Consider the following 27413-nt stretch of genomic DNA (forward strand, 5'->3'; position numbering starts at 1 on the left):
TCCTTCCAAAAAGCCCCAAATCTTGTGCTGGAGACCTGGCATGACCACGTAGGCAGCGCTTCCCGACCTTTGCAGCCGGAAGTGAGGACATGAGTAACTCCTGTTGCCTCAACAGAAGAGGCTGCTGGGCCTGGGGACACCTGCCTCCCTCCCCAGCCCCAAGGCTAAGGGGATGAGTATCTGCTCATTTGCCAGATACCTTTGCGGTGGCCCCAACTCTCCAGTTGGGAAACTTGGAATTGGGGCATGAAGGTTGGAATTAGAGCATCGGGGTTGGGGGGTGTGTTTGTTTCCTTGTCGGGAACTCTGTCAAAGTCCCTCCGTTTGTAGATGGGACACTGAGATCTCAAGAGTTTCGATCACTGGCTTACTCCCCGCCATAGAAGAGGAGTGGCAAAAACTAAACCACCCGTGTACATGCCGCTGTCGATACCACACCGCTTTCCCTAGCTGTCCAGTCCTGGGGTATGTCCTTCGCCCCACCCAGTCCTCAGAGATTGTCCCCTTTCGCCCTCTGCTTGCAGAAGTGAACACGGGTCCCCCCGCTTTTCCTGATCCCACTCCCCCCACAGCCCGTCGGTTTTCTTAGTGCGTCAAGGGGAGTCCACCGACCCCATCCACACATGCATTCCCGCCGAGCAAGTCAGCCTCCATCTCAACCTCTGTCCTGACCCTGCTCTCGAAGGTCACCCGTGCCCTTCTTGCCCGACTCACATCTGTCCTGACCCTTATGCTGAAGGTCACCGATGCTCTTCTAGCCCGACACATTCTTCACCTACAGATGGTTCCCGACTTACGATGGTCCCGCTTAACGAGTTTTCGACTTTACAATGGTGCAAAAGTGATTTGTGACCAGTACAAACCCTACCCGGAGCACCTGTACAGCCGCTGTTTTCACCTTCAGTGGGAACAGATGCATAAGGTGAATCACATGAGACAGTCAACACTCTATTGTAAAACAGGCCTCGTGTTACGGGATGTTGCCGAACTACGGGCTAGTGTGACTGTTCTGAGCATGCGTAAGGTAGGCTAAGCTATGACATTGGGCGGGTTAGGTGTATTGAATGCATTTTTGACTTAACATGTCCAACTTAAAGTGGGTTTATTGGGACGTAACATTCATCAGTGGAGGGGCATCTGTGTGTGAGTCCCCCCTGTCCCCGGATTCTCCCTTAACTGTGTGAGTCCCCGCCTCCTCGGATTCCCCCTTAACTGCGTGAGTCCCCCTCCCCCCGGATTCTCCCTTAACTGCGTGAGTCCCCCTCCCCCCGGATTCCCCCTTAACTGTGTGAGTCCCCCTCCCCCCGGATTCTCCCTTAACTGCGTGAGTCCCCCTCCCCCCGGGTTCTCCCTTAACTGCGTGAGTCCCCCTCCCCCCGGATTCCCCCTTAACTGTGTGAGTCCCCCTCCCCCCAGATTCCCCCTTAACTGTGTGAGTCCCCCTCCCCCCGGATTCTCCCTTAACTGCGTGAGTCCCCCTCCCCCCGGGTTCTCCCTTAACTGTGTGAGTCCCCCTCCCCCCGGATTCCCCCTTAACTGTGTGAGTCCCCCTGTCCCCGGATTCCCCCTTAACTGTGTGAGTCCCCCTGTCCCCGGATTCTCCCTTAACTGCGTGAGTCCCCCTGTCCCCGGATTCCCCCTTAACTGTGTGAGTCCCCCTGTCCCCGGATTCCCCCTTAACTGTGTGAGTCCCCCTCCCCCCGGGTTCTCCCTTAACTGTGTGAGTCCCCCTCCCCCCGGATTCTCCCTTAACTGCGTGAGTCCCCCTCCCCCCGGATTCCCCCTTAACTGTGTGAGTCCCCTCCCCCCGGATTCCCCCTTAACTGTGTGAGTCCCCTCCCCCCGGATTCCCCCTTAACTGCGTGAGTCCCCCTGTCCCCGGATTCCCCCTTAACTGTGTGAGTCCCCCTCCCCCCGGATTCCCCCTTAACTGTGTGAGTCCCCCTCCCCCCGGATTCCCCCTTAACTGCGTGAGTCCCCCTGTCCCCGGATTCCCCCTTAACTGCGTGAGTCCCCCTCCCCCCGGATTCCCCCTTAACTGTGTGAGTCCCCGCCTCCCCGGATTCCCCCTTAACTGTGTGAGTCCCCCTCCCCCCGGATTCCCCCTTAACTGCGTGAGTCCCCCTGTCCCCGGATTCCCCCTTAACTGTGTGAGTCCCCCTCCCCCCGGATTCCCCCTTAACTGTGTGAGTCCCCCTGTCCCCGGATTCTCCCTTAACTGCGTGAGTCCCCCTGTCCCCGGATTCCCCCTTAACTGCGTGAGTCCCCCTGTCCCCGGATTCCCCCTTTACTGTGTGAGTCCCCCTCCCCCCGGATTCCCCCTTAACTGTGTGAGTCCCCCTCCCCCCGGATTCTCCCTTAACTGTGTGAGTCCCCCTGTCCCCGGATTCCCCCTTAACTGTGTGAGTCCCCCTGTCCCCGGATTCCCCCTTAACTGTGTGAGTCCCCGTCTCCCCAGATTCTCCCTTAACTCCTTTGACACTTTGTTGCTTTACTGGCTCCGGGACTTGTTAGTGTTGTTCCCCAGCTCTCCTCTCCTTCTGAGCCTTGACAGCGGCCAGGCCTTGAGGTCTTAGGCCCCCAGTTTTCATGCCAGGCTCCTGAGGACTTACCTGCCATCACAGGTGCAAACACCAGCTACACCTGAGCTCCCCGCGATTTTCAGTTCCTGTCCTCTAGCTTATATGCACCATCTCGAGGTACGCTCAGCCCCCTTCCTGAATCCCCCATTTTTCTTTCTTTCTTTCTTTTTTTTTCTTGTTTTTGAGACAGAGTCTTATTCTGTTGCCCAGTCTTGTCTCAAACTCTTGGGCTCAAGTGATCCTCCCACCTCGGCCTCCCAAAGTGCAGGGATTACAGGCGTGAGCCGCCGCGCCCGGCTGAATTCCCCATTTCTAAATGGCTCCACCTTCCTTTCCTAGAGCCTCAGTCTCAACACCGTAGTCACCGCGAACGACTCTCGTTGTCAGCCAATATGGTTAGTTTATCATAAACTTTTTTTCTTAATGATTATACAGACAACAGTCACAGAAATCAAAAGAAAATCTTGCCCCAACAAATCAAGAATGGAAGTCTCAGGAAGCCGGCACAGGCGGGTCTCGGTGTGCGGAAGCCACTCTCCCAGGGCTCCGGGCTGGGCCTGCTGCACGCCTCTTTCCTTAGGTTTCTCAGAAGGTGCTAAGAAGCCTGGCTCCAGCGGGTGACTTCTCAAAACCGATGACACTGATGGCTCAGTGGTCTGTGCTGCTATTTACCCTATAATATTGCAATAGCAACACTCATTTTTAAAGTACAATGGGCCGGACGCGGTGGCTCACACCTCTAATCCCAGCACTTTGGGAGGCCGAGGCCGAAAGATCACGAGGTCAGGAGTTCGAGACCAGCCTGGCCAACATGGTGAAAGCCCATCTCTCCTAAAGATAACAAAAAATTAGCCAAACATCGTGGCGCACACCTGTACTCCCAGCTGCTCGGGAGGCTGAGGCAGGAGAATTGTTTGAGCCCGGGAGGGGGAGATTGCAGTGAGCCGAGATGGCGCCACTGCACTCCAGCCTGGGCAATAGGGTGAGACTCCATCTCAAGAAAAAAAAAATTAGCCAGTTGTGGTGGCAGGTGCCTGTAATCCCAGCTACTCGGGAGGCTGAGGCAGAAGAATCACTTGAACCCAGGAGGTGGAGGTTTCAGTGAGCTGAGATTGTGCCACTGCACTCCAGCCTGTGCACAGCCTGGACGACAGAATGAGACTCTGTCTCTAAATAAATAAATAAATCTACATGGAAATATATCAGAAGTGCTGCTCTCCTTTGAAGACTTCTCTGTGTCTTTATGTGGGAAAAGGAAGGGGACACTTTGCTTAAAAAAATAATAATAATATGAAGCATATTTTTTCTGCAGCTTAACAATACAGTTGCCCCTCAGTATCCACGGGGCGTTGGTTCCAGGGCCCCCCACCTGCCAGATGACAAAATCCTGGATGCTCAGGTCCCAGGCCCCACGTCAGCCCTGTGGAACCCGTGGATACCAAAATTTGGGTCTTGACTTCTCAGCGTCCTGAGAATTCTGTATTTTTATTCCAGAGTTGGTTGAATCTGTAGCTGCAAAACTGAGGGATGCAGAAGGCTGTACATCTTGGACTTTTCCCTTGCCGTGTATAAATCTACTCGTTCTTTTTAATGGCTGCGTGGTGTCTTATAGCTCAACTATGCCATCATTTTTTTTTCTCTTTCTTTCTCTCCCTTCCTTCCTTCCTTGTTTTTTCTTTTTTTTGAAGGAGCCTCACTCTGTTGCCCAGGCTGCTGGAGTGCAGTGGCGCGATCTCAGTGGTGCGATTTCAGCTCACTGCACCTCTGCCTCCCAGGTTCAAGGGATTCTCTTGCCTCAGCCTCTTGAGTAGCAGGGATTACACGTGCCCGCCACCATGCCTGGCTAATTTTTGTATTTTTTAGTAGAGATGGGGTTTCACCATGCTGGCCAGGCTGGTCTCAAACTCCCGACCTCAGGTGATCTGCCCGTCTCGGCCTCCCCGTGTTGGGATTACAGGCGTGAGCCACCGTGCCTGGCTCCATCATTTCATCAGTGCTATGGTTTGAATGTATATGTCCCTCCAAAATTCTTACGTTGAGACTGAATCCCCGACGTGATAGTATTAAGATGCGGGGTCCTTAGGAAATGGTTAAATCGTGAAGGAGGGACCTCAAGAACGGGATTATGAGCTTACAAAGAGGTGCAGGTGAGCTGTGTGATGCCCTGTGACTTTCTGCCTTCTGCCACGTAACAAGCAACATGGCACCATCTTGGAAGCGGAGCAGCCCTCACTGGGCACGGAGTCCGTCAGCACCTGATCTTGGACGTCCCAGCCTCCAGAGCTGTAAGGAACAAGGATCTACTATTTATCAATTAGTCTGTGGCCCTTTATTATAGCAGCGTGAACAGACTGAGACAGCCAGTCTTCTAGCAGCATAGCCAACAGGCTGTGTTTAGTTTTTTGGTATTAGGATAGCGTCATCTCTGAAAATCTTTCTGCAAATGTCTTTGCTTGCATGTACTCACATTTTTGTAGGACATTATCCTAAAATGGTTACATTTCCACTTAAAATGATTAAGGCCGGGCATGGTGGCTCACACCTATAATCCCAGCACTTTGGAAGACCAAGGCAGGCAGATGGCTTGAGCCCAGGAGTTTGAGAGTGACCTGGGCAACCCTGTGAAACCCCATCTCTACAAAAAATTATCTGGGTGTGGTGGTGCACTCCTGTAGTCCCAGCTACTCGGGAAGCTGAGGTGGGAGGATCACTTGAACCCTGGGATGTCAAGGCTGCAGTGAGCTGTGACTGTACCGCTGCACTCCAGCCTGGGTGACAGCGAGACCCTGTTTCAAAAAGGAAAAAAAAAAATCAGATTAAAGGACGTGTACATTTGAAATGTCGCCAGCTCTTGCCAAAACACCTGCTGCAGTTTGTTTTGCTGCACACCCCCATGGTGGGTGTGTGGGCACCCACCGCACATCCTCACTCACCCTGGGTGGTTTTTCCTGCTTGTTGAGATAGAGGATGTAGTTTCATCTCTATCTGTAGAAACCCAGTAAGCAGAAGTTCCCCTTTGGTTTTCATTGCACAAGACCGGCTGTGACCTAACTGTGTCTTACAAGAGAGTGTTCTTATTCAAGGTCTATTGAGTAAACACCCGTGCCTTTCCTCCCAGTCGGGGGTCCTCCAGTGCGTGGCTTGTGCTCCAGTGCGTGGCTTGTGCCCTTCCTCCCAGTCGGGGGTCCTCCAGTGCGTGGCTTGTGCCTTTCCTCCCGGTCAGGGGTCCTCCAGTGTGTGGCTTGTGCTCCAGTGCGTGGCTTGTGCCTTTCCTCCCGGTCGGGGGTCCTCCAGTGCGTGGCTTGTGCCTTTCCTCCCGGTCGGGGGTCCTCCAGTGCGTGGCTTGTGCCCTTCCTCCCGGTCGGGGGTCCTCCAGTGCGTGGCTTGTGCCCTTCCTCCCGGTCACGGGTCCTCCAGGTGTGATTCTTGGTTCGCTCAGGATATCAGTGATCATCCTTTGTATAGGTAGTGAGGTCACATTTTGCTGTTAAGTGTTGTTTCTATTCTTTGCCCCTTTCCGCGGCAGCAGGTGGGGCGTCTTCTGTGCCGTGCGCTCAGGTGCAGACGGTATCGAGATAATTGCTCGAATTCTTGTGTAGACTTTTGTAATTCTTCAGTAGAGACAAAAATCTTGGACTCCATGCCATCCATGTAAGAATGTTGGAATGCTGTTTTGGTTTGTTTTCTTATTCTAAAAGTCTGCCTTTAAATGTTAAGCACCAAAATGCTGAAGGATTTTGCACCAATCCACACTATCACCACAGGGACGGGACGTCTGGACATAAACATTTTTTTCCACCTAAAAAGAAAGAAAGTGGATTTTGCCCAGCAGGTGAGAAAAGAAAAGCCAGAGAGGCTTAAAGGCTTGTAGGTCCCTGAGATGAAAGCCGGAGCCCCAGCACTCTGGGCCGAGCCCTAGTAGGAGAGAAACCCCCATCAGCTAGAGAGGATCCTAATCTAGAAGCCACTGCCTGGGTTCCAGCAATTCCCCTGCGAGGCTGAAGCCCCCATAGAGAAGTTCTATGTTCAGTAGAGTGCCAGGAGACAGAGAGTGAGGACCTGAGGGTGCTGTTCAGCCAGAGAGGCCTAAGGGGCAGGCCTCTGTGTACCACAGAGTCCCTCCTACCCCATCATGGGCAGGTAATGGCTGCTAAGAGCTCCCAAGCTCCCAGTAGTGAAAGGACCAGCACATTGGCCGAGACCTGGATTTGGGACAAGCAGAATGCAAAACAGGAGGCACGTGGATACCAAAGCAGAGAGTAGCGCTGGGTGTGGTGGCTCCCACCTGTAATCCCAGCACTGTGGGAGGCCAAGGTGGGCAGATCACCTGAGGTCAGGAGTTCAAGACCAGCCCAGGCAGCCTGGCCAAACCCCATCTCTACTAAAAATACAAAAATTAGCTGGGTGTGGTGGTGCACGCCTGTAGTCCCAGTACTCGGGAGGTTGAGGCAGGAGAATCACTGGAACCTGGGAGGCAGAGATTACAGTGAGCTGAGATCGCACCATTGCACTCCAGCCTGGATGAGAGAGTAAGACTCAAAATTAAATTAAATTAAATTAAATTAAAAATTGCTGATAATGGCCAGGCAAGGTGGCTCACGGCTGTAATCCCAGAACTTTGGGAGGCCGAGGTGAGTGGATCACTTGAAGTCAGCAGTTCGAGACCAGCCTGGTCAACATGGTGAAACCACGTCTCTGCTAAAAATACAAAAATTAGATGGGTGTGGTGGCAGGTGCCTGTAGTCCCAGCTACTCTGGAGGCTGAGGTAGTAGAATCGCTTGGACCTGGGAGGCGGAGGTTGCAGTGAGCTGAGATCTCACCTCTGCACTCCAGCCTGGGCCACAGATACTCTGTCTTAAAGAAAAAAAGCAGAGAGTGGCGCTCAATGGCTGAGCAGAACAAGTTACACATCAGTAGAGGCCAGAGAGGTGGGAAGATGAGCACGGGCCAGGTGCTCACCACCAGCCTCCCAGCCTTGCTGTCAGGATGCCAGATAAGCCTCCCAGGTGCCACCACCTTGGCCCAGCACCCCTCCCTTCTCTGCCTTGCCTTGCCTCTCCTCCTCTCCTCTTCCTTTCCCTCCCTCCCTTCCTCCCTTCTTCCCTTCCTTCCTTCGTCTCTCTCTCTCTCTCTCTCTCTCTCTCTTTCTTTCAACAGAGTCTCACTCTGTCACCTAGGCTGGAGTGCAGTGGTGCGATCTTGGCTCACTGCAGCCTCTGCCTCCCAGGCTCCAGCGATTCTCCCCCCTCAGCCTCCCAAGCAGCTGGGACTATAGGCACACGCCACCACACTGGGCTAGTTTTTGTATTTTTTGTAGAGATGGCATTTCACGGTGTTGCCCATACTGATCTCTTCTGAGCTCAAGTAGTCCTCCTGCCTCAGCCTCCTGAGTAGCTGGGATTACAGGCATGCACCACCACACCCAGCTAAGTTTTGTATTTTTAGTAGAGACGGGGTTTCACCATGTTGGCTACTAGGCTGGTCTTGAACTCCTGACCTCAAGTGACTCATCTGCCTCGGCCTCCCAAAGCGCTGGGATTACAGGCATGAGCCACCGTACCCAGCCCTCAAAAGGGGTGTTTTTAAAACTTGATGTTTGTGTCTTTGTCTAGCCCTGCAGGGTTCGAGTTTTGGTTTTTTTTTTTTTTTTTTTTTTTTTTTTTTTTTTTTTTTTTTTTTGAGACGAAGTCTTGCTCTGTCGCCCAGGCTGGAGTGCAGTGGTGTGATCTCGGCTCACTGCAGGCTCCGCCTCCCGGGTTCGCTCCATTCTCCTGCGTCAGCCTCCCGAGTAGCTGAGACTACAGGCACCCACCACCATGCTCAGCTAATTTTTTGTGTTTTTAGTGGAGACGGGGTTTCACCTGTTAGCCAGGATAGTCTCGATCTCCTGACCTCGTGATCCACCCGCCTCGGCCTCCCAAAGTGCTGGGATTACAGGCGTGAGCCACTGCGCCTGGCCCTAGGGTTCAAGTTTGAACCCTACAGGGAAGGCAGACATAAAGGAAGCCACGGGGCTTTGGGACCACCCTACCCCTGTAACCAGGAGGACTGAGAGGCACTTTGCAGCAGAACAACCACAGCCTAGTGCCTGCGAGCTACAGGGGCCCTTTGCTACCACCAGTATTGGCAGCAGTGCCCAGGGCTTTGGGCGGTTCCTGGCAAGGGGCAAGGAGCAAAGGGCAAGGGGACCGTACCCGTGTGCCACTGCTGCCACCTCTCCCAAGCGGCTGCAGGGCCCGATGGTGCTCGCAGCAGGGGCACCCTATCGGAGGACCATGGTGGTTCACTGTCACACACCTTAGAAGAACCAGAGGCCAGGACAGTGAGGGCTAGAAAAAGACAATAAAATTAATAGCAGGCATTCCATGTGTGTGAGCAGGTTTATTTATGAGCTTATGAAAGACACCTTTGGGGATTCTTATGAAAGACGCCTTCGAGGATTCCCAGACGTACTTGTCAGTGGTTGGAGATGGGGGTGGAAGTCCTACAAGGGAGGGGGAGAGGGGCAACCACACAGCCCCAGTTGGCCCCAGGCAGATGTGGCCTCGGAAGAGATAAGACCGTCCCTCACCCCAAGTTCTTCCCCCTCTGGCTCATTCTCAGTAAAGACCCAAAACTGAAACACATTTCTTCAAAGCATGTAAATGTCTTCAGCAAGTATCATGCTGCGAACCACAGCTGCCTCCAGCCTACACGTATTCTGCTCTGAACTGGGGTAGGAGAGGGATGCATGAAGCCACTGCGGCTCCTGGGAATGACACAGCTGGTCACCTGTCGTTGTGTGGAGCAAACAGGCTGCCTCCAAGGGCCCTCGCTCTCCGTCCCTTCCCGGCAGCCCCCGCAGACCCAAATCCTCAAGGGGTCCTAGAGGACTGTGGAGAACTTTGAGCCTGCCTTTGGAGTGTGGCCACACAGACCAGACATTTGATCCCCAGAGATAATGACAGCACGGTCTTCCAGCAATTCAGCCCAAGGGCTATTTTTCTGGCCTGCAAGTCCTCGTCCAGTGCGAATATGCAGAACGGAGCCAGAAGTGCAAGTGTATTGAGGCAGCTCCAAGGAGGCCATGTGCCCCAGCTCTTTGCAAAATCCCATCTGGATTTATTTTGCAGAAGACAAGGAAGGTCCTTTTCTGTGTAACTAGGGAGCATTAGGGAGAATCAGCTCTTAGCTTACAAAGAGGCCTCCAGAGTGGAGCCGTGTTTGACGGGCATCAGGGGACTCCCCACACCAGGCACACTGGACTGACAGATGCCAGCTGCACTTGCTGTCTGGGTTTGTGTCATCATTTGGGCCTGGCCAGGCCCCACGTCTCCAACCAAACTGATGGTCTCCCAACTGAGAGATCAGGGAAAAAAAAAAGCCAACCGGGCACGGTGGCTCACACCTATAATCCCAGCACTTTAGGAGGCCAAGGCAGGTAGATCACCTGAGGTCAGGAGTTCGAGATCAGCCTGGCTGATCTCAACATGATGAAACCCCGTCTCTACTAAAAATACAAAAATTAACCGGGCGTAGTGGCGGGCTCCTGTATTCCCAGCTACTCGGGAGGTTGAGGCAGGAGAATCATTTGAACCCGGGAGGTGGAGGTTGCAGTGAGCCAAGATCGTGCCACTACACTGCAGCCTAAGCAACAAGAGCAAAAAGCTGTCTCAACAACAACAACAAAAACCCCAAACAAACAAAAAACAAAACAAGCCAGCCTGTTCCTTCAGACCTGATAGTCCTAAAAGTGAGAAGTTTGGTAGCCCTTTGCCTCTATCTGGTTCAGGCCATCTTTGCGAGTCCCAGAGGCTCAGGGTTATTAACCGACCTCATCAACATGTGTGCGTACACTCATATGGGTTGTGTTGTATCAGGTTTGTGTTTTTAATTCAGTTCGCTTCTTTACTGAATATGACAGATCCCTTTCGATGTTCTTTGAAAACTATCACCTTAATCTAAAATAAGGAGCAAAATAACTTTTTGTTAAAAACGTTTTTAGGGCAGGGTCTTGCTCCACCACCCAGAAGTGCAATGGCGTGATCATAGCTCATTGCAGCCTTGACCTGGGCTCAAGTGATTCTCCCACCTCACCCGCCTGAGAATCTGAGCTCACCCTCCTGAGAATCTGAGCTCATCCTCCTGAGAATCTGAGACTCTACAGTTACATGCCACCATGCCAGGCTAATTTTAACAAAAATTTTGTAGATGGCTGGATGCGGTGCTCACACCTGTAATCCTGGCATTTTGGGAGGCCGAGGCGGGAGGATGGCTTGAGCCCAGGAGTTCAAGACCAGCCTGGGCAAGACGGTAAGACCCTGTCTCTACAAAGATAGAAATAAATGTTTAAAAAAAAATTATAAATTATGAAAATAGAGCAATAAAAATATAAACATAAATTATAAAAGTAGAGCTTTACAGCTGGGTGGGTGGGGGGTGAACTCCAGTGGTCCCAGCAACTCAGGAGGCAGCAGTGCGAGGCTTGCTTGAGCCTAGTTCAAGGCTGCAATGAGCTGTGATCGTGCCACTGCACTCCAGCCTGTGTGACAGAGACCCTGTCTCTATAAAAAAAAAAAAAAAAAGTATAGAGTTGGGGACTCACTATGTTGCCCAGGCTGGTCTCAAACTCCTGGGATGAAGCAATCTCCGCCCCTCGACTTCCCAAAGTGCTGAGATGACAGGCCTGAGCCACCATGCCCGGCCGTAAAGTTCTATTTTTCAAAAAGCATTTGGGTTGACTGGTGCGTCTGAAGGAAGAGAAGACCTGGTTCAACAGCAGGCAAATCCACACATCATGAGCCACAGAACAACCCAAGACCTGGGGACTGGGAGCGGGAAGGTGTCGGGCACAGGGCAGCAGCCAGCATGTGGGGCCCAGGGTGTGTTTAATTCACTGTCTGGCGGGGCTTACTGACAACAAGCTGTTCCGAATCAGTACACAGCAGCGGTGTGGGGGTTCTGCCCTCTTCCTGTCTGACTTAACTCCCATTCGGGCAGTGGCTTAATTTAGTGCAGAAAAAAACAAAAACGCAGGACTGGCATTCATGGTGAGGCAGCTTTTGTTTTTCAGACCCTGCCGGGAGAGGCCTCAGGCCAGAAGCCAAGTCCTCTGAGGACACCGCATCTCCATGACCCAGGCGGAGGGCTGAGGGCCCCGCTCTGGAAGGACAGCTTTGAGAAGAGACCTGTCTTGCGCAAGCCCCTGGTCTCCTGGGGCCTGCTTGTTTTGTCTGACTTGCCCCTGATTTCTAGGTATATCCCAGCTGTTATTCAAAAGCAGGCCTGTCTTCAGAGCTGGTAAAGGTAGAATGGGCTGCCTTTCCCAGGATTTGATTTGAGTTTCTTTAAGCAATGTCCTTTGGAAAACATCTAGATAAGACGCAGGATGACGATGGGCCCAGTAGCGAGGCCCTTTCGAAAGTCCAAAGCAGATTAGCTGTGTAGACTCACTGCTCAGGACTATGGAAACACTCCTTATTCCAGGGGCTGAGCCACATGGCTCTTATGTAAGCACAAAGAAAATCGCCTTCTCTCCCACCCAGAAGGACTCTCAGGCAGGTTGGAATACGAGGAGTTCAAGAAGATGGCTCGGCCAGGCCACGGGTGCTCTCTGGGTTCCCCTCATGTCACTTCCAGTTGGCTTAGGCTTCTCTTTGAGCTCTTTAAAGACAGGGGCGTGACCTTGGCTCACGGCAACCTCCACCTCCCAGGTTCAAGCGACTCTCCTGCCTCAGCGTCCTGAGTAGCTGGGATTACAGGCACCTGCCACCACGCCCAGCTAATTTTTGTATTTTTAGTAGAGACGGGGTTTCACCATGTTGGCCAGGCCGGTCTCAAACTCCAGACCTCAGGTGATCCACCTGCCTCAGCCTCCCAAAGTGCTGGGACGACAGGCGTGAGCCACCGGGCCCGGTCCCCTCCTCAGCGTATTTTGATTGTCTGAACAGAACTGTGGGAGCCATGAGGGGTGTCAGTGTTTGGTGCAGCTTATTGGTGGGGTGGTGGCTGAACGGTTTGGGGGAATCTGCTTATGGGACCCCGGTCTCCACCTCAGCTTCTCCATCAGTGTCAGTCCTGGGGCTGGATTCTCTCCAAGCCCTTCTGATTTCTTGTATGTGTCAGCATATCTGTAAAGAAGGAAGGCTGGGAGCGGTGGCTCACTCCTGTAATCCCAACACTTTGGGAGGCCAAGGGGGGAGAGGGGTAGATCGCTTGAGGTCAGGAGTTCGAGACCAGCCTGACAAACATGGCAAAACCTCGTTTCTACAAAAAATACAAAATAGCCAGGTGTGGTGGTACATGCCTCTAGTCCCAGCTACTGGGGAGGCTGAGGCAGAAGAATCGCTTGAACCCAGGAGTTCAACCCAGATTTAAGGAGGCAGAGGTGCAGTGAGCCGAGATCGCACCGCTGCACTCCAGCCTGGGTGACAGACTGTGACTCTGTCTTAAAAAAAAAAAAGTCCGGGTGCGGTGGCTCACGCCTGTAATCCCAGCACTTTGGGAGGCCGAGGCAGGTGGATCACGAGGTCAGGAGATCAAGACCATCCTGGCTAACACGGTGAAACCCCGTCTCTACTAAAAATACAAAAAACAAAAAACTTAGCTGGGCGTGGTGGCTGGCGCCTGTAATCCTAGCTACTCGGGAAGCTGAGGCAGGAGAATGGCGTGAACCCGAGGGGCGGAGCTTGCAGTGAGCCGAGATCATGCCACTGCACTCCAGCCTGGGCGACAGAGCGAGACTCCATCTCAAAAAAAAGGAGGCCATGCTGGGTGACAGGAACCTCTCCTCAGTGCCAGAGTGGCACCTTGGCAAGCCCTTTTAGTAGATCTGGCTTCCTGAACCCAGAGGACAACCTCAGGCCCGCCGTCTTCCCGGACACCTTTCCCAGTCTAACCAGGTTTTCATGCTTGGCAGGCAAATTCCCTCCAGTGAGTCCAGGTCTCCCACTACCAACAAACCGTCTTTCTACAACCCCAGAAAGCACTGAGATTCCTCCTGTGATGCCACCTGGCTGTGCAGATGGTGGGATCCAAAGGGGTAGGAGGTACAGCTGCGTCCTTGCCTCAGAGGCCTGTGAACCGGAGTGACTCCATCTTGAAAAGGAGCTGGGTAAAATGAGGCTGAGATCTACTGGGCTGCCTTCCCAGACGGTTAAGGCATCCTAAGTCACAGGATGAGATAGGAGGTCGGCACAAGATACAGATCATAAAGACCTTGCTGATAAAACAGTCCGCAGTAAAGAAACCGGCCGAAACCCACCAACACCAAGATGGCCACAAGAGTGGCCTCTGGTCGTCCTCACTGCTACACTCCCACCAGCTCCGTGAGAGTTTGCAAATGCCATGGCGACGTCAGGAAGTTACCCTAGATGGTCTAAAAACGAGAGGCATGAATAGCCCACCCCTTATTTAGCATATCCTCAAGAAATAACCATAAAAATGGGCAACCAGCCGCCGTAGGGGTTGCTCTAGGGAATAGCCATTCTTTTGTTCTTTTACTTTCCTAATAAACTTGCTTTCACTCTATGGACTCGCCCTGAATTCTTTCTTGCGCGGGATCCAAGAATGCTCTCTGGGGGTCTGGATCACGACCCCTTCCTGGTAACACTCGCACTGCCCATTTGGCCAGGACTGTGCCCTGTGGATTTTGTCATTTATTCCCGCAGACCCTGAATGAATGAACCACCTCCCAGCACACAGGTGTGTGCCAGGATTTACCTTCTGTGGAGGGATGATGCTGGCTTTCTGTTTGCAGCAAGCTGTCTCGGATCAGCTGTGTGACTTAGGGCAAGTGAAATCGCTCTCTGTTTCCTTACATGAAAGTGACAGGTAAGGGACGTAAGTGGAGGGAACTTGGCCAGCGGGTCTCTAAGATCTACCTGCTCTGAGTTTCTGAGTTTAACAGATCTGTCCCAAGCAGGACAAATATCCTTGATCTTTGCAAGGATGTGGACTGGGCTGCCACTGTCTCAGCCAGGGACGTGCAGGGTGTGACTCCTCTTCTGAGCTGTCCTGTAGGTCTGGGTGAGGTTCCAGCTCCAGGCCCTCGTCTGAACACCCATCGGAACCCCCAGGGGAGGCCTGCTGGTGGAGCGGGGACTCCCCGCAGTTTCTGCTGACCTCGGAGACCTGTGAGAAAAGGGACTGGATTTGGGAACAGCCCAGTCCTACACCCCGCAGCTACGGAGACGGGTTCCCACTCAGGATAAGGCTTCGTTCGTTGTCAAGCCGAAGGGCTGGGGAGAAGTGCTGTCTGTTTCTCAGAAGGGATTCTCCCGGCGTGGGGTGGGCAGCGCGGTTAGCCCCTGGGAGGGAAAACCTGCGGTCCCCACTGGGCGGCCGGCGGCCCTAGAGGCAGCTCGCGGTCAACCTGCTGAGCTTGTCCACGAGTCTGCGCCAGCCGCAGGTCTCTGCGCTGCGTGTCCTGTGTGGCCACGGCCTGTCCAGCCGAGCACCGGGGTGACCCGCGCCTGCGGAGCCCCTGAAGACAAGCCTTTCCTCCGGGACGGGCAGGAGCGCCAGAGCCCGCCTTCCTGGGCCAACAGGCGGCTGCGGCCATACGAAGCGCATTAGCTATTAATAATTTCCAGTTGTTTGCTCGCTGGCTTCGCCCGGTTCCCCAGGCCTCTGCGGGATGGGATCCTGCTCCGTCTGGCTCCCCCGACCGCCAGGTCGGAAGCTGTTAGCGCCTCCCCGGTCCCGCTGGGACAGGGCGAGGGGTCAACGCGCCCCCAGAGCTCCAGCGCGAGCGGGTCCCCGCGTCCACCTGTAGCGCGCCGGGGGCCAGACTGGGCTGGGGGCTTTTTTTTTGTTGTTTTTTTTTTTGAGACGGAGTCTCGCTCTGTCGCCCAGGCTGGAGTGCAGTGGCCGGATCTCAGCTCACTGCAAGCTCCGCCTCCCGGGTTCCCGCCATTCTCCTGCCTCAGCCTCCCGAGTAGCTGGGACTACAGGCGCCGCCACCACGCCCGGCTAGTTTTTCGTATTTTTAGTAGAGACGGGGTTTCACCGTGTTAGCCAGGATGGTCTCGATCTCCTGACCTCGTGATCCGCCCGTCTCTGCCTCCCAAAGTGCTGGGATTACAGGCTTGAGCCACCGCGCCCGGCCTGGGCTGGGGGCTTTAGCGCTCGGTGTCCCCATCGCGGGGATCGGCCTCTGGGGGCGGGGCCGGGAGCCAGAGGGCGGGGCCTGTCGTGTGGGGGCGGGGCGGGGGCGGAGGCGGGGCGGGGCCTAGGCCGGGGCCGGGAGCCAGAGGGCGGGGCCTGCCGGGCGGGGGCGGGGCCGGAGGCGGGGCGGGGCCGGCAGCTGCGAGACCCCGGAGGCGCGCGGGCGGCGGGGCAGGGAGGGCGGCCGGGAGGGCAGCGGCCCCGGCCCGCGTCTGCGACCCTCGCTGTCCCGCGACCCCGGCGCCGGTGCCTGGGGCCCCCTTGCGTGCCGCCATGGTGGGCCGGCTGAGCCTGCAGGATGTGCCCGAGCTCGTGGACGCGAAGAAGAAGGGGGACGGCGCCCTGGACAGCCCGGACTCGGGGCTGCCCCCCAGCCCCAGCCCCAGCCACTGGGGGCTCGCGGCGGCCGGGGGCGGCGGAGGCGGCGGGGAGCGCGCGCCGGCACCGGGGGCGCTGGAGCCGGACGCGGCGGCGACCCCCGCGGCTCAGGTGAGTGGCCCCGCGCGGGCTCCCTCCCTCCGAGCGCAGCGGCTCCCGCCCCCCGGGCGCGGTGTCGGGACGGGGCGGCCATCGCCGGGAGCCCGGGGCGGGAGCGCCGCGAGCCTGGCCAGCTGGAGCCGGTGGCTGGAAAATTGTCATCGCCTGGGAGGCGCGGGAGCCCCGGGAGCGGCGAGCCGCCGTCTCCTCCCTTCGGGGTGGCGGCCCCCGGGGCTGCCAGGCTGCGGCTCGGCCACATTCCTGCCTTCGCCGGGCGGGGGGCGCCTGGAGGGAACCCCGGCCCCCCGGACTCCGGCCCGACACCCCGCGGCTTTGGGCTCCCACGGGGCTGCTCGCCTCCTCCCAGCCGGCCCGGGAGCGGGTGTGCCCCGGGCTCCGCATCCCAGAGCAAAGGGGCCAGAGCCTTCCCGACCTTTAGAGAAGGTCCTGCCCAGCCTGCGGCCTCCCGGGGCCCCTCTTGGCCTGAACACGGGGAACCGGGTCCCGCACAAAACGGCTGGGAGGCCTTTAGGTGGGTGGAAACTTCGACAGAGTGATCCGTTTACTTTACTTTAAAATGTTCATTTAAAGAAAAAACTCCACCTAATCTTTTGCCTTGGGAGTCGCTCAGATGTTGGTGTTTGCTGCCTTTACTTAGAAGTCTGCGGAAGCCACATCCTGCCCACAGCCTCAGAAAAGCTGGAAGTGGGGCTGCAGCCCGGCCCCGCCCCCCGGGGATGGGGACATCCAGCCCCCTTCCCCGGGTGAAGTCGGCGGCGGCCGCTGCTGTCCCTAGGGATCCCCACGGGAGCCCCGGTGGTGCTGGTGGTCTCGCCCCTCCCACCCTGTCTCCCGGTGGGCATCAGGGCAGTTTCCTCATTGCCATCCCAAGGCGGGGCTGGCTCCAACTTGGCCTTCACTGCCCTCCCCTCTGGCCCCATCTGGCCTTGCTGTCCACCTGCCCTGGCCGCAGGCCGGACACACACACCACACCAGCGTTTCTGCTGCCGCCCTCCACTCGCATGCCCAGGGCCCCTTACCTCTCCCAGGAGGTGTCCTGCTGGCACCTCAACGCCCAGCTCACGTCACCTCCTCTGGGAGGCCTCCTTGGTGCTTCCCAGGGGCCAGAGCCCGCAGCTACATCCCTGTTCCAGTGGCCCTTCATTCATGTGTCTGTTATAACCTCTGCTGCCCCTCATCACCCCAGCCTCAGCCTGGAGCAAGGGCCGTGCTCAGGGAGGGTCTGTCGGGTGGGCGGGGATGGAAGAGCAGAGAAGGCACAGAACCGAGTGCTCCTGTAGATGCCTGGAAGAAGGCGATGGGGGGTTCAGAGATCACCAGCCTTCTCAGGGGGACACCTGGGAGGTGCCCCCTTCTGTTGGGCAGGGTCTGGCAGCCAGAGAACTGGGGGCAGAGCAGGGCCCACTGTCACTATTTGGGAGCTGTTTGCAGAGGCCAGCGCCCGCACCTTATGTACCCTACCCCCCTGCCCCCCACCAACACACACACACACAATTCACTGACCTTGGCTCCCACCCAACCCCCTCCTCTAGCCTGGCCTTGCTAAACCTCCACCAAGGTCCAGGACCTGGACCCCCAGGTCCCTCTGTGTCTCCATCCTGGCCTTGCTAAGCCTCCACCCAGGTCCGGGACCTGGACCCTCAGGACCCTCTGTGTTCCATCCTGGTCCCCTTTGGCTTTCGCATTTCCACCCCATGCCCCCACTTGACACACCGTGTCCTGGTCTCATGATAGAAACGTTTGCCTCCTTCTCCGTCCTGGGAGATGTGGGGGTGGGGCCGCTAACTCCACGCCCTGGCGCAAATGTACATCCTTCTCTCAAATTAGGCAAAGAAAATGATAGATCCCAAGTAAACCAGGGAACATAAAGGGCTTCTGAGTTCAGACTCCGCACTGTGTTTATCTTTGCACGCTTAACACAGATGCCCTGATCCTGCAAATTGGGTGAAAACTAGCACCATCCCAAGGCGGGGCTGGCTTCAACTTGGCCTTCAGTGTCCTCCCCTCTGGCCCCATCTGGCCTTGTCGTCCACCTGCCCTGGCCGCAGGCTGGACACACACACCACATCAGCGTTTCTGCTGCCGCCCTCCACCCGCATGCCCAGGGCCTCTTACCTCTGTCTAGTATGCAGCTGCCTTCTAGTGAGCCTTCTTGGATAATCAGAACATCCCATGCATTGGCGGGGTGGAAGTACTGCTGTGCTCTGGTTCACTGAGTACTCTGGATAGTGGAGGGTGACGGAGAACATTTGGTGTCCACCTGTCTCTTTTTTTTTTTTTTTTTCACACGGAGTCCTACTCTGTCTCCCAGGCTGGAGTGCAGTGGCACGATCTCGGCTCACTGCAACCTCTGTCTCCTGGGTTCAAACGATTCTCTTGCCTCAGCCTCCCCAGTAGCTGGGACTTCAGGCACACAGCACCACGCCTGGCTCATTTTTGTATTTTTAGTAGAGATGGGGTTTCACCTTGTTGGCCAGGCTGGTGTCGAACTCCTGACCTTGGGTGATCCACCTGCCTTGGCTTCCCAAAGTGCTGGGATTACAGGTGTGAGCCATTGTGCCCGGCCTGGTGTCCATCTTACCAATGAAAGTTTTTTCTTTAAAGACAGAGTCTCCTGCTCTGCCCGCTCTGTTGCCCAGACTGGAGTGTAGTGGTGATCTCAGCTCACTGCAGCCTTGACCTTCTGGGCTCAAGCCATCCTCCCACCTAAGCCTCCTGAGTAGCTGAGACTATAGGCGCGTACCACCACGCCCAACTAATTGTATTTTTTGTGGAGATGGGGTCTTGCCATGTTGTCCAGGCTGGTCTCAAACTCCTGGGCTCGAGGGATCCTCCTACCTCCACCTCCCAAAATACTGGGATTACAGGTGTGAGCCACGGTGCTTGGCCAGATTGAATCTTTAGTTAAAAAACAAAAAATTCCCTGGCAGCATATATATATATATATTTTTACCTTTCCTAGAGTCTTGCTGAGACAGTGACAGAGGGAGTGCTACAGAATGGAGGATTCGGGTGAGGTGAGCCTCTGCTCACCAAAGTTTCTCACCACAAGGCGAGGGGTAGCGGTCTGGCTCACGTTCGTTTCCTCTTTGCAGCTGTTCACACAACCTTAGCAGTGAAAGGGGGCGTCTGCCTTGCTGTGCTGATAAGGTCACAGGGCATGTGATGTGACTCCTCTGAGGGCACACGGCACAGTCGTGGTCAACCTGGGATTTGAACCCAGACCTCTCGGCTCCCCGTCCAGCGTTTCTCTGGTGTGCCCAGCACCGGGGACACAGATCCCAGTTGGGCCCATCAGCTGGAGGCTCAGAGCCACAGCCTTCTATGGGCACACCTGACTCCCGGCTGTGTGCTGAGGCTGTGTCCCCTGTCCTTTGGCGAAGGAGTGGAGTTTGACCCCTTACCACCAAAGGATGCTTAGAAATGGCCTGTGGGGGCTGGGCGCAGTGGCTCATTCCTATAATCCCAGCATTTTGGGAGGCTGAGGCGGGCGGATCATCTGAGGTCAGGAGTTCGAGACCAGCCTGGCCAACATGATGAAACCCCGTCTGTACTAAAAATACAAAACAATTGACCAAGCATGGTGGCACATGGCTGTAATTCCAGCTACTCAGGAGGCTGAGGCAGGAGAATTGCTTGAACCTGGGAGGCAGAGGTTGCATTTAGCTGAGATTGTGCCACCGCACTCCAGCCTGGGCGACAGAGCGAGACTCCGTCTCAAAAAAAAAAAAAAAAAGAAAAGAAATGGCCCATAAGAGCTCTGACTGCATTCTTCTCTGTCCTTGAAGAGTCCAGCGTGTCTCCCCCTGACTCCCGGCTGTGTGCTGAGGCTGTGTCCCCTGTCCTTTGGCGAAGGAGTGGAGTTTGACCCCTTACCACCAAAGGAAGTAAGGTAAATAAAGCAGGCCCCAATTTTATTCTTTTTTTTTTTTTTTTACAATTTTTATTTTTTATTCCAGATATTCATGCTTGTTGTTATAAAAAATTAGTTAATTGCAAAAATGTGACAAAGATGATTAATAGTTTGGTGGGTCCTCTTTCTGTTTCTGCATTCTAACCCGTTAAATATATAGGCATGCTTTTAACATCAAAATGAAAATGAGATCGTGATTTGTATAAAGTTCTGCATTTTCTTTTTGCACTTCATGAATCACGGCCGTCAGAGGGTTACAATTTTGTCAAATATTAATTCTTCTTTCCAGAAGCTGCTGCCCCTACTCCCTTGCCTGCCAACCCCCGCTCTGAGGTCCTTTAACCTTGTCTCAGAGTATAATTCACTAGCTGAGCACTGGTCTTCCTCTGGGGATTATCTCATCCAGCATTAGCTGGGGGCAAAGATGCACTGACTGACTCAGGTAAAGATAGGTCTTTTTAGAGAAAGGAGTTTCACTTTTGGTACCTGGTGGTTTGAGAGCTGGAGTTTCCGCTGCATCCACACAAAGGCCCTTTGACATGGAACAAAGGCGAGGTTCATCAGTTGGGAGGTGAGCAGTTCAGCCTTTTGTTCCTGTGGAGCTTGTGCTTTGAGCAAAATGGGGCCATGACTCCCACCAGCCTCTTAACTGCTTGCCTGCGGAGGAGAGACGAGATTTCCATTCCACTCACAGAAAAGAATACTGATTCTTACTCACCTGACCAGTGGGTAGGGCTGGTTGGAGGCAGTGCTGTTAGATGTGTCTGCATGTGCCACTCATACACTTTTCAGTATCTACAAAGCTATAAGAATTCAGTAAAATGCATTAAAGCTTTTGCTTCTATAAGAAAACTAACTTCTGGGCCAGGCACAGTGGCTCACACCTAGAGTCCAGCATTCTGGGGGACTGAAGCAGGAGGATGGCTGGAGCCCAGGAGTTCGAGACCAGCCTGGGCAACAACAGTGAAACCCTGTCTCTACAAAAAATACAAAACTTACCTGGGAATGGTGATGCACGCCTGTGGTCCCAGCAACTCAGGAGGCTGAGGTGGGAGGATCGCTTGGGCCTGGGAGGTGGAGGCTGCAGTGAGCTGAGATCACACCTCTGCACCACTCCAGACTGAGCGACAAAGTGAGACTCCATCTCCAAAAAAAAAAAAAAAAAAAAAAAAAAAGAAAAAAAAGAAAAGAAAAGAGAAGAAAATCACTTCCAAAATTAAAAGAAAGACTTGAAAAAATTAAGTGCCTGAGGAACATAGATGCTAATTTATCTTATGGAAATCAAGATGATAATTGGCTTTCATTGGTAAGGTCAGACACCTGTGTTTGGGGAGGGTCCCCAAACCAAATGCCAAGGTGAACAAAGTGTTAATATTTGGTATAGCCAAACTTTCAGAACCAGCATTCTGGGTTCCTTTGTCCTCTCATTAACTAGCTGACAGGGTGGGCGCGGTGGCTCATGCCTGTAATCCCAGCACTCTGGGAGGCCAAGGCAGGAGGATCGCTTGAGCCCAGGAGGTTAGGACCAGCCTGGGCAATACAGGAAGTCCTCATCTTTACAAAGAATAAAAGATATGTTTAAAAAAAAAAAATAAGAGGCCGGATGCAGTGGTTCATGTCTATAATCCCAGCGTTTTGGGAGGCTGAGGCAGGCAGATCACCTGAGGTTGGGAGTTCGAGACCAGCCTGGCCAACATGGTGAAACCCTGTCTCTACTAAAAACACAAAAATTACCAGGGCGTGGTGGCGGGCGCCTGTAATCCCAGCTACTCGGGAGGCTGAGGCAGGAGAATCGCTTGAACCCGGGAGGCGGAGCTTGCAGTGAGCCGAAATTGCACCACTGCACTCCAGCCTGGGTGACAGAGAGACACTCCATCTCAAAAAAAAAAAAAAAAAGAGGAAACGGAGGCTCGGAAGAGTGAAGTAACTTGGCTAAGGTCTTAAGCTCACACGAGTGGGAGCGGGATCCAGGGGCTGCTGCCTGCAGTGGCTACCAGTGATGCGGGATAAGCTTAGGAATCCTGCACCCCTGTGTTTAAACCCAGCTCTGCTATTCAGCGGCGCTGTGACCTTCACCTCTGCACCTCGGTGTCCTCTCAGGGTTGTTGGGGAAATTAAGTTGGATCCCGTAAGTAAAGTACTTAGAAGGGTACCTGGCACATAGTAAGTACTCTGCGGACTCTGTGACCCTATTTCTACATGTGCGCCCCACAAATGACTCAGTCACGGTGGGGACCCCAAGCCCCTGGCTCAGAGGAGCGGCTTCACGCGGCCTTATGTCTCCCGCGCAGGTACACCTCCTCGGTCAAGTACGACTCCGAGCGGCACTTCATCGACGACGTGCACCTGCCCCTGGGCCTGGCGGTGGCCTCCTGCAGCCAGACGGTCACCTGCATCCCCAACGGCACCTGGCGCAGCTACAAGGCCGAGGTGCGCTTCGAGCCGCGCCACAGGCCCACGCGCTTCCTCAGCACCACCATCGTCTACCCCAAGTACCCCAAGACCGTCTACACCACCACCCTGGACTACAACTGCCGCAAGACGACGCGGAGGTTTCTGTCCAGCGTGGAGCTCGAAGCCACGGAGCTCCTGGGCGGCGACGACCTCTCCGACGACCGCTGACTCGGCTGGGCCGGGGTCGGACCGGCTGCTCCGCTGTCCTGCCCCCGACTGCCCTGGCCAAGCCGGGCGACCTTACCCTTCGTGTCATTCCAGCCCCAGAGGAGTCTAACCTAGAGAGACCTCCAAGCCCGGCCGGGGGAAGAGAAAAAAAAAAAAAAAAAATCACTGCCTCTCATAATTATTGAGATCTTTGTGTTGTGATGTTTAAGCTGTTTTTAGAGGGAGTATATGTCCTGGTTTGCTGCTGTGTTTCCCCAGAGCCTCAATCAGGTGAGGCAACAAAAAGACCACCGGGACCGCAGGAAAGCAGCAACCATCTGGGGTAGGGAGGGGGGAGGAGAGCTCTCCCTCCATGGCCAGTTTGTCCGAAGAAGAGGGTGGAAAAAGTGAGATTTTAGAAATTTCAGCCACGGGTGTCTTCACCGTGCAAAAGTGGTGCTAATTCAGTAAACGGGGACACCTGCGTGGGTTGGATCTGTGGGGGGTTGAGTTCCGTTCCTTTGTTTTTAAATTTCCATCTCCGTTTATGTTTCCTGTTAACCTAAACTCTTGTAATTCTCTAAATCTTTTTTCATGATATCAAAAAAAAAAAAAAAAAAAAAAAATCCCAAACCACAATGTAAGATGCCTTAAAAAAAAAAAAGGTTCGTGTTGCCGCTCTGGGAAGGCCAGGCCGGGGCCGCCGGGTGTGGCTTTGGCCCCGATTACTTCCTCGCCATCAGTTCCAAGCACAGGCTCTGAGAAAACGCCTCGAACCCTTGGCGTGTGTTGACCGTCCGCAGGCTTCTGTGAGTCTGGGACAGGTGTTTTGGCCTTTTGGAATATTTTCAGAATTACTTTCCCATTTTTTCATAAGGCAAAACGGAGCCGGAGGACCTTTTTTGAGAGAAACAGCTTTCTAAGAGTATGCTTGGAAAACACACTTTTTGGGGAGTCCGCGAGGGGAGTGGACACTTGGGACACGAACCGGTGGCCCTGGCTAAGACCTGCGGCCGCCCGGAGGAGGCAGACACCAATGATGACCTGGTTCATCATGAGAGGGGCCGGGGTTGACTCATTCTTAGGATTTCGATGGCATCAGAATTGCAGAGGGATTTTGCTAGGGCCTTAAGTCTAATTCAAACAGCCAGGAAGGCCGGGCGCGGTGGCTGGAGCCTGTGGTCCCAGCTACTCGGAAACTGAGGCAGGAGGATCTCTTGAGCCTAAGAATTCGAGACCAGTCTGGAAACATAGTGAGCCTCCATCTCTAAAAAATATGGCAGAAAAAAAGGCGAGGAAATCCGTGTGCCCACCCGCCGACAGCAGACAAGGTGCATTCACAGTAGGGAGCGATGTCAAAGCCTGGCCGCTGTGGCTGCACGTCCCTCTTAGCCACCGCACAGGTGCAAGTGGCATTCGACTGCCGTGTTCCCAGGGACCGTGAGAATTCGGCTGGCCCGGCCGGGCAGTGGTGGTGGACCGGGGCCTGGTGGCTTCGGCTCTGCCTCCCACCACCCCATCCTCCCCCAGCCCCTTCTTCTTGGGACCTCCTGCCAACCCCTGTGGTGTCTGAGTAAAGAAAGTGGCAGATGGTTTTACTGTTTTCTTCCAAGATTGGAAAGAACAAACTAGATATTTCCTTTGAATACATCCAAATGATGTCAAGTGCCCGAGGGTCACCGGGCACCGTGAGCTCCGCTCCTCTGCGGCTCCGGGTTTCTGTGGACGGCTTCCATCTGTCCCGAAAGCAGAAGCGAGAGCTCCGTGGTGCCCCGGGGCCACAGCAGCAGGTGCGGTGATAATTGCCGTCGTGTGCAGTCGCTGGAGGCCTGGAGAGCCACGTTGTCCTCTGCAGACAACAGCGTCCGTCCGCGGTGCCCCTAACCAATGCGAGCACCCTGTGGACACAGCCTGGGGTCCACCCGTGGTCTGCGCTTGCCGGGCTGAAGCTCGGCTGGGACCCAGTGAGGGGGCACCCTGGCACCCATGGTATCCTCAGTCACGTGCAGAGCAAAAAATGCTTCCTGTGTTTGGAAGAGCAAGTGACGCAGCATGTATTGATAAAAATGGATTTTCTGTCTGATTTCATGCTGTGGTCATTTAAGTGGTCAATGTTTTTTTTTTTTTTTTTTTTTTTTTTTGAGACGGAGTCTCACCCTGTTGCCCAGGCTGGAGTGCAGTGGCACGATCTCGGAGTACTGCAACCTCTGCCTCTCGGGTTCAAGGGATTCTCCCGCCTCAGCCTCCTGAGTAGCTGGGACTACAGGCGCTCACCACCACGCCTGGGTAAGTTTTGTATTTTTAGTAGAGACGGGGTTTCACCATGTTGGTCAGGCTGGTCTCGAACGCCTGACCTTGTGATCCACCCGCCTCGGCCTCCCAATAACTTTTAAGTTATGTTAGCGGGATCCTCAAGGCCTTGCCCTGCCCCATGGAAACACTTGCTTGGATGAGCTCAGGAAACAGTACCGGCTGCGTGGCAGGCGTGGGCGTTGCGTGGGAGGACGTGGCCTTTGAACACCGCTGTGTTCTCAGACGTCCTTAGGAGATTTTTTTGGGTCTTATGGGGACTGTATTAAGTTCAGGCAAATCATGCTAGGTGTGGAGAGAGTCTGAAATATGTCAGTAAAGTAAGTAGGAGTGAGCGATTGTGAATGTGTAATGCAAATGGAAAACCAGGTTTTATTGTGTTAAGTTATTCACCAGGGAACCAACTGTAGTTCTTTCTAATCCTTTTTCTCTCCAAACCTGCTTTGCTGAACGTTGCAGAAAAGGAAGTGTGTGGAGAGAAAGAGAGCGTTTCAGGTGGGTCAGAGGACGCCATCCACAGTGGATTCATGTTCGTTTGCAGGGTGGAAGCAGTGATTTTTAAGACCACTGATTAAAAACAAACATCCCTCAGTGTATCTGAGAGATGCTGTTTATTTGTTAATGAAAAAGCTTTTTTCTCCGTCTCTTAAATAATGGCTTTCATGTAATAAGGATATTTTTAGTGAAAAGTTATTTTCCTTGCAAATTACAGACCTTTTTAAAAAACAATTTGAGCGAGTACCTTTTCATTTGACACTTTTACTGTTTCTAACCTTAGGAAAGCAGAACAGCGTCTGGAAGACACAATGTTTTCAGTTTACCTTTGACACCTGCCCCACTCCATTTCGCTTTGTGACGTCTTCATTTAACAATAAATTATCTGAAAAAACAAAACTTAGAGAGATGCTTCTGTTTTTAAAGTAGTGATGACTGGGAAGTAATTATGTCCTGGAGATGCAGCTCCGTCTTGAATGCTGATCCGCCCTGTTGACTTTGGATTCACCGCAGTTCAGCGAATGCCTCTATTTTATCTACCGTTGCTTATATAGGAACATGTACTCAGCACAGATCCTGCCCTGAGGCAGATTCACATAGCATTTCTGCCTTTCCCTGCAGGCGTCCCACACAATTCTTCCCTGTGGTGGGTGAGTCCTGGGTCTAGGGGTAACAGCACAGGGATCCACCATCTCCCCTCGCTCCTGCCTGAGACCTCCTGGCTGCTGCTCCTGAGGCTTTATTAGATGTTTCTTTCTTAAAAACCTCTGTTCTTTAAAGACTCCGTTAAGAAAACGTAAGTCAGAGAGTGGGAGAAAATACTCACATCTGACAAAGGACTTGTATCTAGAATATGTAGAGAACTCTTTAAGTCAACATTTCTTTTTCTTTTTCTTTTTTTTGATTTGGAGTCTGGCTCTGTCACCTAGGCTGGAGTGCAGTGGTGCGATCTCAGCTCACTGCAAGCTCTGCCTCCCGGGTTCACGCCATTCTCCTGCCTCAGCCTCCTGAGTAGCTGGGACTACAGGCACCTGCCATCTCGCCCGGCTAATTTTTTATATTTTTAGTAGAGATGGGGTTTCACCGTGTTAGCCAGGATGGTCTCGATCTCCTGACCTCGTGATTGGCCCGCCTCGGCCTCCCAAAGTGTGGGTATTACAGGTGTGAGCCACCACGCCCGGCCAGCATTCTTTTTTTGAGACAAGGTCTCGTCTGTCACCCAGACAGTGGTGCAATTATGGATTAACTTCCACGTCCTGGCCCCACGCCATCCTCAGCCTCCTGAGTAGCTGGGACTACAGGCATGTGCCACCATGCCTGGCTAATTTTGTTGTATTTTTGTAGAGATGGAGTTTCTCTGTGTTGCCCAGGCTGGTCTTGAACTCCTGGGTTCAAACGATCCTCCCACCTCAGCCTCCCAGAGTGCTGGGGTTACAGCCGTGAGAACAACCCTATTAAAAATGAGCAAAAGACTTGAACAGACAGTTCATAAAAGAAGATACATGGATGGAAAATAAGTGCATGAAAAGATGTTCAAAACCATTAGATATCAGGGAAATGCAGATTAAAGCTAAGGTTAAATATAATTTGATACTTATCTATGAGAAATGAAAATGTAGGTCCACCAAAATGCTTGCACACAATAAAGTGACTGGTCATTCTGTTGATAGCCATATGCTAAAGGAACCAAAATGTCCATCCATCAACAGAATAACTGATAAACAAAGCTATAGTGTATATTAATATAGATACCAGAATACTATTTAGACCAGGCACAGTGGCTCACACCTGGAATTCCAGCACTTTGGGAGGCTGAGGTGGGAGGATCACCTGAGGTCAGGAGTTCGAGACCAGCCTGACCAACATG

General features: G+C 53.8%; 1 protein-coding gene across 2 annotated transcripts; it reads left to right on the forward strand.

Annotated features, from left to right (window-relative positions):
* The first annotated feature begins 15895 nt into the window (after positions 1-15895).
* On the forward strand, positions 15896-25945 carry RFLNB (refilin B). 2 transcript variants are annotated; one of them, XR_007720186.1, is made up of 4 exons: positions 15896-16218; positions 20016-20119; positions 22432-25027; positions 25830-25945. XR_007720186.1 is itself a non-coding variant. In XM_050763595.1 (3 exons), the coding sequence occupies exons 1-3, from the start codon at positions 16003-16005 to the stop codon at positions 22760-22762; spliced, it is 651 nt and encodes a 216-aa protein (XP_050619552.1). In that variant the 5' UTR covers positions 15896-16002; the 3' UTR covers positions 22763-25945. The 2 variants fall into 2 exon arrangements, 1 of the variants encoding a protein (XP_050619552.1); XM_050763595.1 differs by having other exon boundaries at positions 22432-25945.
* The last annotated feature ends 1468 nt before the right edge of the window (positions 25946-27413 follow it).

Source organism: Macaca thibetana, chromosome 16, assembly GCF_024542745.1.
Source record: "Macaca thibetana thibetana isolate TM-01 chromosome 16, ASM2454274v1, whole genome shotgun sequence".
Classification (NCBI taxonomy): domain Eukaryota; kingdom Metazoa; phylum Chordata; class Mammalia; order Primates; family Cercopithecidae; genus Macaca; species Macaca thibetana.

What these genes read in the sequence shown, in the direction of transcription:
- RFLNB (XM_050763595.1), top strand. Translation starts at nt 16,003, where the DNA reads ATGGTGGGCCGGCTGAGCCTGCAGGATGTGCCCGAGCTCGTGGACGCG. An exon ending in CGGCGACCCCCGCGGCTCAG is followed by an intron (nt 16,219 to 20,015) that starts GTGAGTGGCCCC and finishes CTGTCCTTGAAG; the next exon opens with AGTCCAGCGTGTCTCCCCCT. An exon ending in TTACCACCAAAGGAAGTAAG is followed by an intron (nt 20,120 to 22,431) that starts GTAAATAAAGCA and finishes TCTCCCGCGCAG; the next exon opens with GTACACCTCCTCGGTCAAGT.